The following is a 12219-nucleotide window of genomic DNA, read 5'->3' on the forward strand; positions in this document are numbered from 1 at the left end:
GTAAACTATATTCATGCAATTAGCATTAGCATATAATGCAAGAAAGCAAGTGTATGTAGCATCAGTCAAAAAAATAAAAAAATAATAATTTCACACATCCACTCTCTCTAAACGTTTGTCCAGTTCCTCCTTAAATTTATTTAAGCTATCAACTTCCACGACAGATCGAAGTTTGTTCCAGTCCATTCCTAACAGTTACTAAAAGAAAAAAGCATGTGAAAAAAAAAAAAGAACTGACTGAAAGAATGGACTGGTCATTCTTTTAGTCAATTCTATTTTTTTTTTTACATGCTTTTTTCTTTTAGTAATTGTTAGGAATGGACTGGTCAGTAATACTGGTAAAGGCTCAAAGATGAGAATGGCTAATATAAGACGATATATAACATGGTGATCAGTTTTTCAAGGACTGCAAAGAAGAATAGGTCAGAATTGAGGTTTTTCTGAATTGGAAAAGGGAATTATTGTGGGGCAAGAAGTGTAGGTACCAGTATTACAACAACCAACGTAGTTTAAGTACTCCTATTCTGTGGTATCACGAGTCTACCATGACTGGCTCAACAACAGTCGACCAACCAGCCAAAGGTCACATGCGAGACAGCTACATGTGGTCGATGGACATGGAAAATCTCATGTGTCTCATCTAGTAACACAGCAACATCGCAGTACAGCGTCCGACCTAACCACCCAGTACAACACAGGAATAGCAAAACCAATATCCACATACACTATGTACCAGATATTAGCTCATATACACTATGGCAAATGACAACTGTCGTGAGTACCCATGCTCACTAATCTAATCGTGATCCAAATCATCATGAAAAGTGTATCTACATTTGAAAAAAGCAACGAGGCCATAGTACTGGATGCACTACTGGTGTTCCATAGGCTGGAGGTAATGGTGTTATGGTTTGCGGACTGTTTTCATGGCACTCCCTGGGTCCTCTGATCACCATTAATCAACAGCTCGATGAGAATGTGGACCTCTCTATCGTTGCCAACCAAGTACACCCTTTCATGAGAACAGTGTACATGTGTATCATGAAGATTACAGTTTGATAAACTGCTAGCATCCCCTTCGCTAAAGAATTCCTGTGTAGATTTAGATGCAAAATACCTATTAAATTTGTCTGCAAAATGGGCAGGGTCATTAACAGTTAACCCATACACAGCAAGTGGCCCACTGTGATTCAACCCCTTCCTTCTACAATTAATATCAGCATAGAAGTTTGTTGTTTTGCTTTGCCTGAGACTCTCATTAGCATTAGCAGAGGCATATGATGCAAGAAAGCAAGATTATATAGCATCAGCCAAAAAAAAAAAAAAAAAAAACTTCCCATTTCACCCATCCATATACTCCAAATTATTTGTCTGGTTCTGCTTTGAACTATTTAACTTGTTGACCACACTACAACACGTGGAATTTTGTTCCAACTATCACCCACCCTCTGGCTAAAGGCAAATTTCTGCATAGCTATTCTATAATTGTCATTCCTCAATTTGAATTTATGTCAACTCAGGTAAGTAATCTGAGAAAGAAGAAGAATCCCATCAGTATTAAGCTTGCTCAAACCATTTGAGGCCTTATACACCTCAATTAGATCATCTCGCAGGTGCCTAGTCTCCAGATACTGAAATTTACAGTACTTTAGCATTAGCATTAGTTCAGGCATATGATGCAAGAAAGCAAACTTATACAGCATCAGCCAAAAAAAAAAAAAAAAAAAACCCTTCCTGTTTAACCCAGCCAGTCTCTCCAAATGTTCCTCTAGTTCAGCTTTAAATTTATTTGAGCTATCAACTTCCACAACAACAGACGAAAATCTGTTTCAGCAATCGACTAACCGCTGTCTTGAGGCAAACTTCCGTATATCTATTCTACAACTGTCTTTCCTCAATTTGCATTTATGCTCCCTCAGTTTCTTAATCTGAGTAAGAGGAAGAATCCCGTCAGTATTGAGCCTGCTCAAAACATTCAAGGCCTAATACACCTCAATCAGATCACCTCGCAGCTGCCTAGTCTCCACATGCTGCAACTTGCAGACCATAAGTCTTTCTTCGTAAGTGCACCACTTTGTTCCTGTCACCAATCTTGTAGACCTTCTCTGTACTCATTTTAGCAACTTTACATCCTTCTTAAAATGAGACCTCCAGACCTGTACGCACTACTCAAGGTGTGTCCTGACCACTGCCTTATATAAAGGCACCATGTCACTGCTAGCAAAATTCCTATATACTATTGACAAAACTCCACGACCTGCTCTGGCAGCCTATCTGCACTGCTCAGAGAACTTCATAACTGACTGCACAATTACCCCCAGGTCTTTTTCATTCTCCACAACCCTGAGTGTTGTAGCACACAGTTGGTATGTTTCTCTTGCGTTACTGCTACCCATATGCAGTACTTTATATTTGTCAATGTTAAACTTCAGTTGTCACTTCTCAGCCCAACTCCCTAACTTTTCTAGATCCTGTTCCAGTAGCATAATGTCTTTACTGTCATTAACAACCCTGCCAACCTTTGTATCATCTACAAACTTGGACATTAAGCCTGATATACCTTCATTGATATCATTGATGAAGGTATATCAGGCTTAATAATGTTGGGTCCACATAGAGCAGTGTCCATTTATTACCACTCTCTGCTGTCTCCCACTCAACCATCCCATTATTAGCATTAGCATAGGCATATGATGCAAGAAAGCAAGCTTATGCAGCATCAGCCAAAAAAAAAAAAAAAAAACACTTCCACTTCACCCCTCCATTCGTTCAAAATACCTGTCCAGCTGAGCCTTAAATTTATTTAGGCTATCAACTTCCACAACAAGGGATGGAAGTCTGTTCCACCAACCAACTACCTACTGGCTAAAGCCAAATTTCCACACATCTATCCTACATCTGTCTTTCCTCAATTTGAATTTATGCCATCTCAGGTGATTATTCTGAACAAGAGGATGAATCCCATCAGCACTGAGCATGCTCAAACCATTGAAGACTATACACCTCTATCAGATCACCTTGCCGGTGCCTAGTCTCCAGACACTGTAATTTGCAAAACTTAAGCCTTTCTTCATAAGGGCAACCCTTTTTTCCATTCACTAATCATGTTGCCCTTCTCTGTTCTTTGTCGATGCAAAATATTCATTTAGTTTGTTAGCTACCTGAGCTCTACATCCTTCTTGAAATGAGGCCTCCAGACCTGTATACAGTACTCAAGGTGTGGCCTGACCATTGCCTTATACAAGGGAATAATCACCTCCTTCTCCCTGCTAGAAAAATTCCTGTATATCATTGACAAGACACCATGAGCTACTCTTGCAGCCCATCTGCACTGCTCAGAAAACTTCATATCTGCCTGCACAATTACCGCAGGTCCATTTCATTCTCTACGACTGTCAGTGTAGTGCCACAGAGTTGATACGTTGCTCTGGGGTTGCTGTTTCCCATATGTAGTACTTTACATTTGTCAATTTAAACTTCATTTCCCACCTCTCAGCCAATCTGCTCAACCTTTCCAGATCCTGTTGCAGCAGTATAGCGTCAGTAGTATCCTTAACAACCCTGCCAACCTTTGTATAATCTGCAAACTTAGACATTAAGCTTGATATACCATCATCAATATTATTTATAAATACAGAAAACAATAATGGACCCAACACTGAACCCTGAGGGACTCCATTAATAACATTAGTCCACAATGAGCAGTGTCCATTGATTACCACTCTCTGTCTTCCCCCCCTCGACCACCCCTTTATCCATAGCAGCAATTTGCCTCCAATGCCACACTGCTCCAATTTGTGCAGCAGTCTTCCATGTGCAACAGTATCAAAAGCCTTTCTAAGATCCAAGTATATAATATCAAAGTTATTCCCTGCATCATAGTATCCAATCAAATTGGTCAGGCAAGACTTTCCCTTAACGAAACCATGCTGTGTCCCAGCTATAACTGAAGTCTTGTCTAGATAATCCTGCAGTGCTTCTTTAACCAGTGCCTCCATTAATTTTCCTGGAACAGAAGTTAACCTCACAGGTCTATAATTACTTGTGTCAGCCTTTGATACTCCTTTGTGAATTGGGGTCACATTTGCACACCTCCAGTCTATGGGTACCTCCCATGAGTACAAGGAAGCTCTCATAATTATGGCTAAGGGTTTGCTTACTTCCTTTGCTGCCTCCTTTAATATAACTGGATAGATCCCAACCACCCCAGGTGCCTTTCTTGTGTTTATCTTCAACAATTTCTCCTCCACTTTATTCTCAGTTATTACAAGATTATCCAGCTTACTGCCAGAGTTCAATACACCTCTGGCATTCCCCTCACTGAATAACTCCTCATGTGTGAATGTTGATGCAAAATATTCATTCAGTTTGTTAGCTATCTGAGCAGGATCATCAACAGTTAAACCATCAATATCAATTATCCATTACAGTAACTTGCCCTTAATGCCATACCACTCCAAATTGTACAGCAATCTTCCATGTGTAACAGCATCAAAAGCTTTCTTGAAATCAAAGTATATGGATATCAAAATTATTTTTTGCATCCAGTTCCTTTGTGACCACATCATAGTATCCAGTCAGATTGGTCAGACAAGACTTCCCCTTAAAAAACCCATGCTGTGCCTGAACTATTACTGCAGTCTTGTCTAGGTGATCCTGTATTCATCTCTTTAACCAGTGACTTCATTATTTTCTCCGGAACAGAAGTTAAACTAACAGGTCTATAGTTGTTTGTGTCACCCTTTGCACCCCTTTGTGAATTGGGGATACATTTACACATCTCCCATCCATGGGGACCTCCTTTGACTCTAAGGATGCTCCCATAATTATGGCTAATGGTTTGCTTACTTCCCTTGCTGCCTCCTTCAATATAAATGGATAGATTCCATCTGCCTTAGGTGCCTTTTTTAGGTTGAACTTCAACAATTTCTCCTCCACTTTGATTAGCATTAGCATTAGTAGAGGCATTTGATGCAAGAAAGCAAGCTTATGCAGCATCAGCCAAAAAAAAAAAAACTCAGTTGATCTCAGTTATTACAAAATATCTAAGCTCCCTGTTAGAGTTTGATAAACTTCAGGTATTCCCATCCTTGAATAACTCCTCATGTGTGAATGAAGAAGCAAAATACTCATTCAGTTTATCAGCTACTTGAGCAGGATCATCAATAGTTGAACCATCTATGTTAAGTGGACCAATATGATTCATCCCCATTCTTCTAGATTTTACATAAGTAAAGAACTCTTTGCTATTTTCCTTTGCATCATTTGCAAAGATTTCTCGTAATCTGCCTTCACCTGCCTAATCTCCTTTGTGACTTGATTACAGACTAGCTTATATAAGTCGAAGTCTTCTGTATCGCCTGGTAATTTATATGCATCCCATGCATTTTGCTTCTCTGCCATGGGACTCATTAATTCATCCAACATCCATTTAGGCCTGAACCTTGCACAGTATTTCTTAGTTGGTATGAAAAGCATAGTATCCTCCCTGAAGGATTCCCATTTAGAATTCACTGTTGGTAACAATATCAGTTGATCCAACTGAATAGTTAGTTAGTTATTTTGTTTTTAGGAGCATTAGCAACTAAGGCCATATTGCTCCGGGATATGCGGCGGTCATTCCCTGACCTGTCCGCATCCTCCGTATTTGGTGTTGACGGGCTCAAACCCCGGTCTAATCAAGAAGCGTGTGCTACACACTGCCGCTCCTTCTCACCTGGCTACGGAGGCGCCGATCCAACTGAATAGAACAGACCACTGACTTTGTGGTGGAAAGCAAAAACCGCTCCCTTTACCCTTGATGGCAGTTACATCTTTAAGTAAATCCAACATCAGTACCCTGTGATCACTGTCACCTAGTGGTTCCTTTATCTGCCCTCTGGTTGCCCCTCGAACATGTTGCTGTAGAAAACCCGAAACAAATCCACAAAAGCCAGTGTGCGAGTGATCGACCCATTAGTTCCAGTAAATATCTGGAAAGTTAAAATCTCCCCCCCCATTATAAGACATTCTGATTTACTGGCCCACTCTATTTCTCTGCACAACTGTTCATTGTACTCATCAGAGTCATTAAGCCTATAACATGCTCCTACTCTCATTTTCTCTTTCCCAGTGTTTATGTCACACCAAACAGACTCAACATTGCACTGTTCACCCATGTCAACTGGATGCACTTCCTTAGATTTTATGTGCTTCTTAACTAACAATATAACCCCTCCTCCCTTTCTACCCTGTCTATTCTTTCTGTACACATTCTGTACTCCCCAAATTCCAATTCTGCACTGCTTATATCTGTGTAACACCATGTCTCTGATATCACAACAATATCTGCCTTTGATGCCTTGATCAGCACTTCAAAATCATAAAATTTATTTACTATACTTCCAGCATTGGTGTACATACAAGTATACATGCACCTGTTCTTACTCTCAGTTACCCTAACACAGCCCATGTATTTACTTGTTCCATGATGATTCCCAGTAGCCCCTTGATATTCCCAGCAACTTGCTCTCTAGACTGGTGCTCATTACAATCAAAGCAGTGCAAGAATCACTTTTGCCTCTGCCTGCGGCTACTATTAATCTGTTAGTCTATGAATCCCTCCAAGCTAACAGTTTTGCAACCCACCTAAAAATCCCTCAATAGCAACAGCAAATATTCTTGCACCCTATCTATTTAAGTGTATACCATCACTGTAGAAGTAGTCTCTCCTGTTAGCAAGCACAGACCATGCTGAAAAAAATTCTACCCAATGAGCCTTGCACAATCTCTCCAGGGCTGAATTGATTGACAAGGTTTTCATCATATACACTCCCTCCTATCGTGTACAGGCAAAATCGCAGACAGTTTCAAATTTAACCCAAACTCACGACTTTTTTCCAGTATTGACCAGTACTTGTTAAGTAAACCTTCAGATCTCTTACTCTTAAGGTCATTAGTGCCAATGTGTACAACAATATCACCTTTTGTGTCCTTAAAAGATGGTATCTTCCCTACAACGTCATCAACGTTTACCCCTGGCAGACATACCCTGGTCCTGTTGTTCCACCTATCCTTTTTGCATAATATATTAACCAACTCCCTGACAATAGAGTCACCGGCAATAACTAGTTCCTGTGAGACCAGCGCATTGTTCCCTGGAGATTGCCACTGTGTTTCTTGATGCACAGGAGTGAGCTCTGGTGTTAAGTTGGGCAGCTGAGAGCTTGATGAGGCCCTCATATTAGTTTCTTCGAGGGAATTTACTCTACACCTCAAACTCTCATAGATGCCCGTCAGAATGCTGAGTTGGCGCCTAATTTCTTCACAGTCTCCCAACCTAGCACACACACACACACACACACACACACACACACACAAAGATATCCTCCTTGGCTAGATCATGTCCTGTTTTAGATGGGTCTGCAAACATTTCACATTCTGCACATTGTTTTAGACTGTGATGTGTTGGAGAATTTCCCCCTTCCATTCTCCCACAAACCACAGTACAACTGCTACTTTGTGCTTGTTGCTTTGCTGCTCTAGTCTGGATCATGATTCCATTTAAGTATAATTTAATTAACAATGAAATTTAATCAGATTAATAAATTTTACTGATTAATTGATAATATTATGCTAATCTGAAGTCTTTCTTCGTAAGAGCAACCCTTTGGTCCATTTACCAATCTCTGCATTTCTCTGTAATTATTCCAGCAGCTCTACATCCTTCCTAAAATGAGGCCTCCAGACCTGTATACAGTACTCAAGATGTGGTCTTACCATTGCCTTATACAATGAGACAATAACCTCCTTATCCCTGCTTGCAAAATCATTTAACTCCTTGTTAGAGGTCTGATAAACAGCTGGCCCTCTCCTCCTTGAATAACTCCTCATGTGAATGTAGATGCAAAATACTAATTTTCTTCGGCGGCTATCTGAGAATGATATGAAGTGGACGAATCTGAATCATCCCCTTCCTTTTAGAGTTTATATAAGCTAAAAATATTGCTGTTTTCCTTTGCATCCTTTGCCAAAGATTTTTCATAAGCTGCCTTCGCTTGTCTAACCTCCTTTGTGACTTGAAGAAGCAGAAGTTGCAGAACTTGTATCTTTCATGGTAAGACTACCCTTTTGTAGTCTGATTTTTTCCCCTCTCAATTTTACAGCTAAATAAAACTATTGCAAAAGGAATCAAATCATAAGCTTGTTTGGTCTTTGAGTTATTTAATTACCTACCCATTGTGAATATCTTGCCAAAACTATTTCTCAACAGTGTTAAAATGTAACTGTTAAAAAACAGCAGAAATTTCAAAAATGGGAAAATTTTAATGCAAATTTTTTTTTACCTAATAAAACCTATTGCAAAAAAAGGAATTAGGTCAAAAGTATTTTTAGCCTTTGAGTTATTCAAGTTCAGAGAGCATTCCAAACAGAGGGACATAAGCAAATTATTATACAGATTATCAAATCTGGAGAACCAATTTGCTGGTATTATTTGGATAATAAGTTTTGCAAATAAAACAAACAATTCTGGCTTTTGGATGTTCCGTGCGCACACGTACGTATGTACATGTGTGCGTGTGTGTGTGTGTGTGTGTGTGTGTGTGTGTGTGTGTGTGTGTGTGTGTGTGTGTGTGTGTGTGTTGTATATGAGAAATCAGTTATTTGACAAAATTTGAAGTGACAGAATATTTTTACCTTGGACAAGCCATTACAGTAAGCTGAAAATGGAAAAAAAATTTAATTTTTAAAATTCCATAAAATTTTTAATTAATGCATATACATGACATTACTGATGTATGATGAACTGGAATAGCATTTCAGCATTCATTCTGAGTCCTGATTAGGCCTACCCTCTTGGCCTATCAACAGTGAAAGATGCCAGCAATTTTGCTATACTGACATGACAGAGAAAGGGGTATGTAGCATGATAAGCAGTACCCCAGGAAAGACTAATAATATATGAAACCTATGTGATTTAATAAGCACATAGAGAAATAATGTGAACGACAGTGTATAGTACTGTACGAACCTGTATGATGTTCCCCATGCTTATAAATACAGTTTTGTTGATTTGTAAAACTTTGTCACTCTTGGCTACACTAAAGCACCTTTTACTATTGATATGCCAAGAATGTGGCAATGTAACAGCTCATTCTAGTAAAAAAAAATTCTAATACTTCAGCTTGAAAATCATGATCTGTAACAACTTTCCCCCTTTCACTCTCTGTCAAATAAGGGACTTTTCCTATGAAGGCAGGCTTTTGGGAAAACATGCATACAATAAATGGATCTTTATGAAAGCTGTAGACTCTCTATGGCCAAGGATTTATGTTTCTGTAGGTTATAGGGACAGCTTGTATGCTTCATCCTGACCACAAGACACATCAGCATTGGCTGTGACTTTCCTGTTTTGGATGTGCTTAGATCTTCACAGGATTTAGGCATATTGATTCATGAACTGGAGGAATGCACAGTCCAGGTCTGAATTATCACCTGCATCAGCATTTGAGATTGGGGAAATGAGCACTCCAGGAAGAGAAAAGGAAGGGATCCATCTGCTAGTGATTCTGTTGATGTTGGCACCTGGGCTGTGTTAAATAAACGGCCCAGACTTCAAGGAACTCTCCATCAAAAGTGACTCTGTGAGAGCCAGAGGATTCTGACCTTGAGATTAAAAGTATGGCCTTCACAGATGATTTAGAAAACCATGTAATCCCCACCCAAAATAACCCTGTGGGTTGTGCTAGCATGTTTAATCATGCAAGCAGTGAAACATGGAATTCCACAGTATATATGAGAGTCATATATTTAATCTAAAGAGTCGTAAGTTCCTCACACAATCACTCATGGATGAAGAGGTCCTAGAAGCCTGGGCCATCCAACACAGTCCAGGTGCCAACGTTGACAGTCACATTCGAATATTCACCCCACCCTCAGAGTTCCCTCTTCCCCAACCTTAGAAGATGACACAGTGATGCCTCAGACTTGTGTCCCACATTCCTCCCCAGGTACGTTTCCTCTCCAACATCCAGGGTAACTTCTATTAACAACAGGAGGTCCCAAAGAATCCAACAGATTTTCCACACAACTAGCAGCTAACCAACCAAGCCCAACTCTTTCCATGAATATATATACAGTTGTACCATCATGAGAATAAATTCAGGATCACCAGCAGATAGAGTCTACTTTAGAAGTAAAAGGGTTATGGAGTGTTTAGGGTACTCTGATTTTTAAATTAATTTTAAACAAAAGTAATCATCTAAATGTATAATGAAATAATGTATAAAATCAATTCTGATCTCATTTCAAGCCTGATCTATAATATAAATATAACATTTATATTCACACTTTCCCTAGTTCATCAATCATTCCACTTCTTAAATAGACTATGTATGGCATAGTTTAATCTTGTGGGAGTAAGATTAAACGTTCTCCTACCATTCAGCAAAGATCTCAGCACATTCAAAACAGAAGAGCTACAGTCAATCAGTCACTGTAGATATCTGTCATGGTTGGGACAGAACACACAAGATGCCCAGTTGCCTATAATCACTGATCCTGATTTCTAGGATGTTGCTTCTCGCAGGAACAGTCTAGAAATTGGTGCTGAAAATAAAAATCTCTGGGTACAGAGTCTACAGCTTCCACAGATGTTTAGCACCAGTCCAGATCAATCAGAATCTTCCTACAATTCCAATTTAATTTTCTGCTGACACCAGATAAAGTTGCTCCCATGGGGGTGTACGACCTGCATTATTTCCTTGTCTAAATAACTCCAAAATCTACTGTTGAAGCCTGTAACAGTTTGACTGCAATATGGAGCCAAACTGTTACAGCCTTTCTCACTTTTTTTTTTTTTTTTTTTTAATTTCATTTTAGTATAATTTATTTAATTAATATTCTTATTTGGTCATCTCAATACATTATGCTGCATATATGTACAGAATCATATTTAGTTTGCCACTATTTAGTCTATTATACTTTTAGGAGTAGTATCTAACATTGAAAAAAAATTTTCTCTAGGGTGATGTAGAGTTATGTTGCTTCATTCAAATCTTCCAAAATCATGTTACTTACATTTGAAAGACTGCCCTTCAACTTCTATACGTTATTAACAATCAGTTTTTGTCAGGTATTAAAAATGCTTGTTTCTGAGAGTACTATATTTATTTCATTTGAGGTAAATCATCACCTTAATTCCTCTTATACAAATTAGTAAATAAAAATAAAAATTTTAAAGCTTACCACATCCACCTTCATCACTTCTGTCTGTGCAATCATATTTATCATTACATATACTAGCAGGAGAAATACAAGCACTACCATCCTTACACATCACCTGCTGCTGTCCACATTCAGTTGGGGCTATAATATAAAAATGTATCAAAGAACTTCTTTTTCATGCTAAAAATCAGAGCTAACAAATATCACTTCATCTACAACTATCTGATTGCACTGGAACAAAAGTTATAATTTTGCATTTTTGTTAAAAAAAAATGCATGAACAGATGGCAATTAAAAAGCTGTAAATTTATCATGGACACTGTAAATTTATCATGTCACACTATAAATGGAACTATGGGGTGGTCTTGAAGTAGTTTAATAGATGTTAGCTGAACTGAGTTCGATGGCAAAGAAATATGGATGAGATGAATATAAATTGTCAGGGAGACAGAAATCTACAGCAAGTCCAAACTAGTTTTAAATCAAGTTACTCAGAAGGAGGAAATGAAGTATGCTAAGACAGATTATGAGGAGTCTACTAAGAGAGCAAAGAAAAGTAGCATGACCACTTTTCTAACAAGGTAGAAGAGGAGCTGGCCAGTGTAACAGAACAAAAAAGGGTGGCATGGAAGTTACAGAATGATGAAAAGTATCGAAATCTATACCAGCCACAAGTTAATCTATAATAATATCACAGAAGGAGTTAGAGGCTGGCAAAGGCAGAGTACAAGAAATTGCTGGCTATGAGAGCAAAGAATGGGGACAAGTTTTTCATGCATGTGAATACTAAGAAGAGTAGAACACATCGGATCAGACCCTTGTATGATGGGCATAAGAAAGTCTTAACTAAGACAGCTAATATTTTTGCAGAAGAATTGAAGAGGTACTTTTCCTCGATATTTACAGGAGAAAGTCTCTTCTTAGCAAGGAGGAACTGTGCAAGTGAATCTGGGAAACATGAAATCAGTGATATTGAAATTTTAGAAGATTTATTTATTGAAATAACTTTTGAGC

The 12219-nt window shown here is 38.7% G+C and overlaps 1 protein-coding gene across 1 annotated transcript in view; it reads right to left on the reverse strand.

Moving 5' to 3' along the window:
• Positions 1-12219, reverse strand: part of LOC150084411 (uncharacterized) — a 646726-nt gene that overhangs the window by 138893 nt on the left and 495614 nt on the right. Inside the window, exon 11 of the mRNA XM_090376219.1 lies at positions 11227-11346. Coding sequence (XP_090232345.1) covers positions 11227-11346 — 120 coding nt within the window. The remainder of the gene's footprint in view (positions 1-11226; positions 11347-12219) is intronic.

Source organism: Mastigoproctus giganteus, chromosome 6 (genome assembly GCF_048544385.1).
Source record: "Mastigoproctus giganteus isolate SK-2022 chromosome 6, ASM4854438v1, whole genome shotgun sequence".
In the NCBI taxonomy this organism is placed as follows: Eukaryota; Metazoa; Arthropoda; class Arachnida; order Uropygi; family Thelyphonidae; genus Mastigoproctus; species Mastigoproctus giganteus.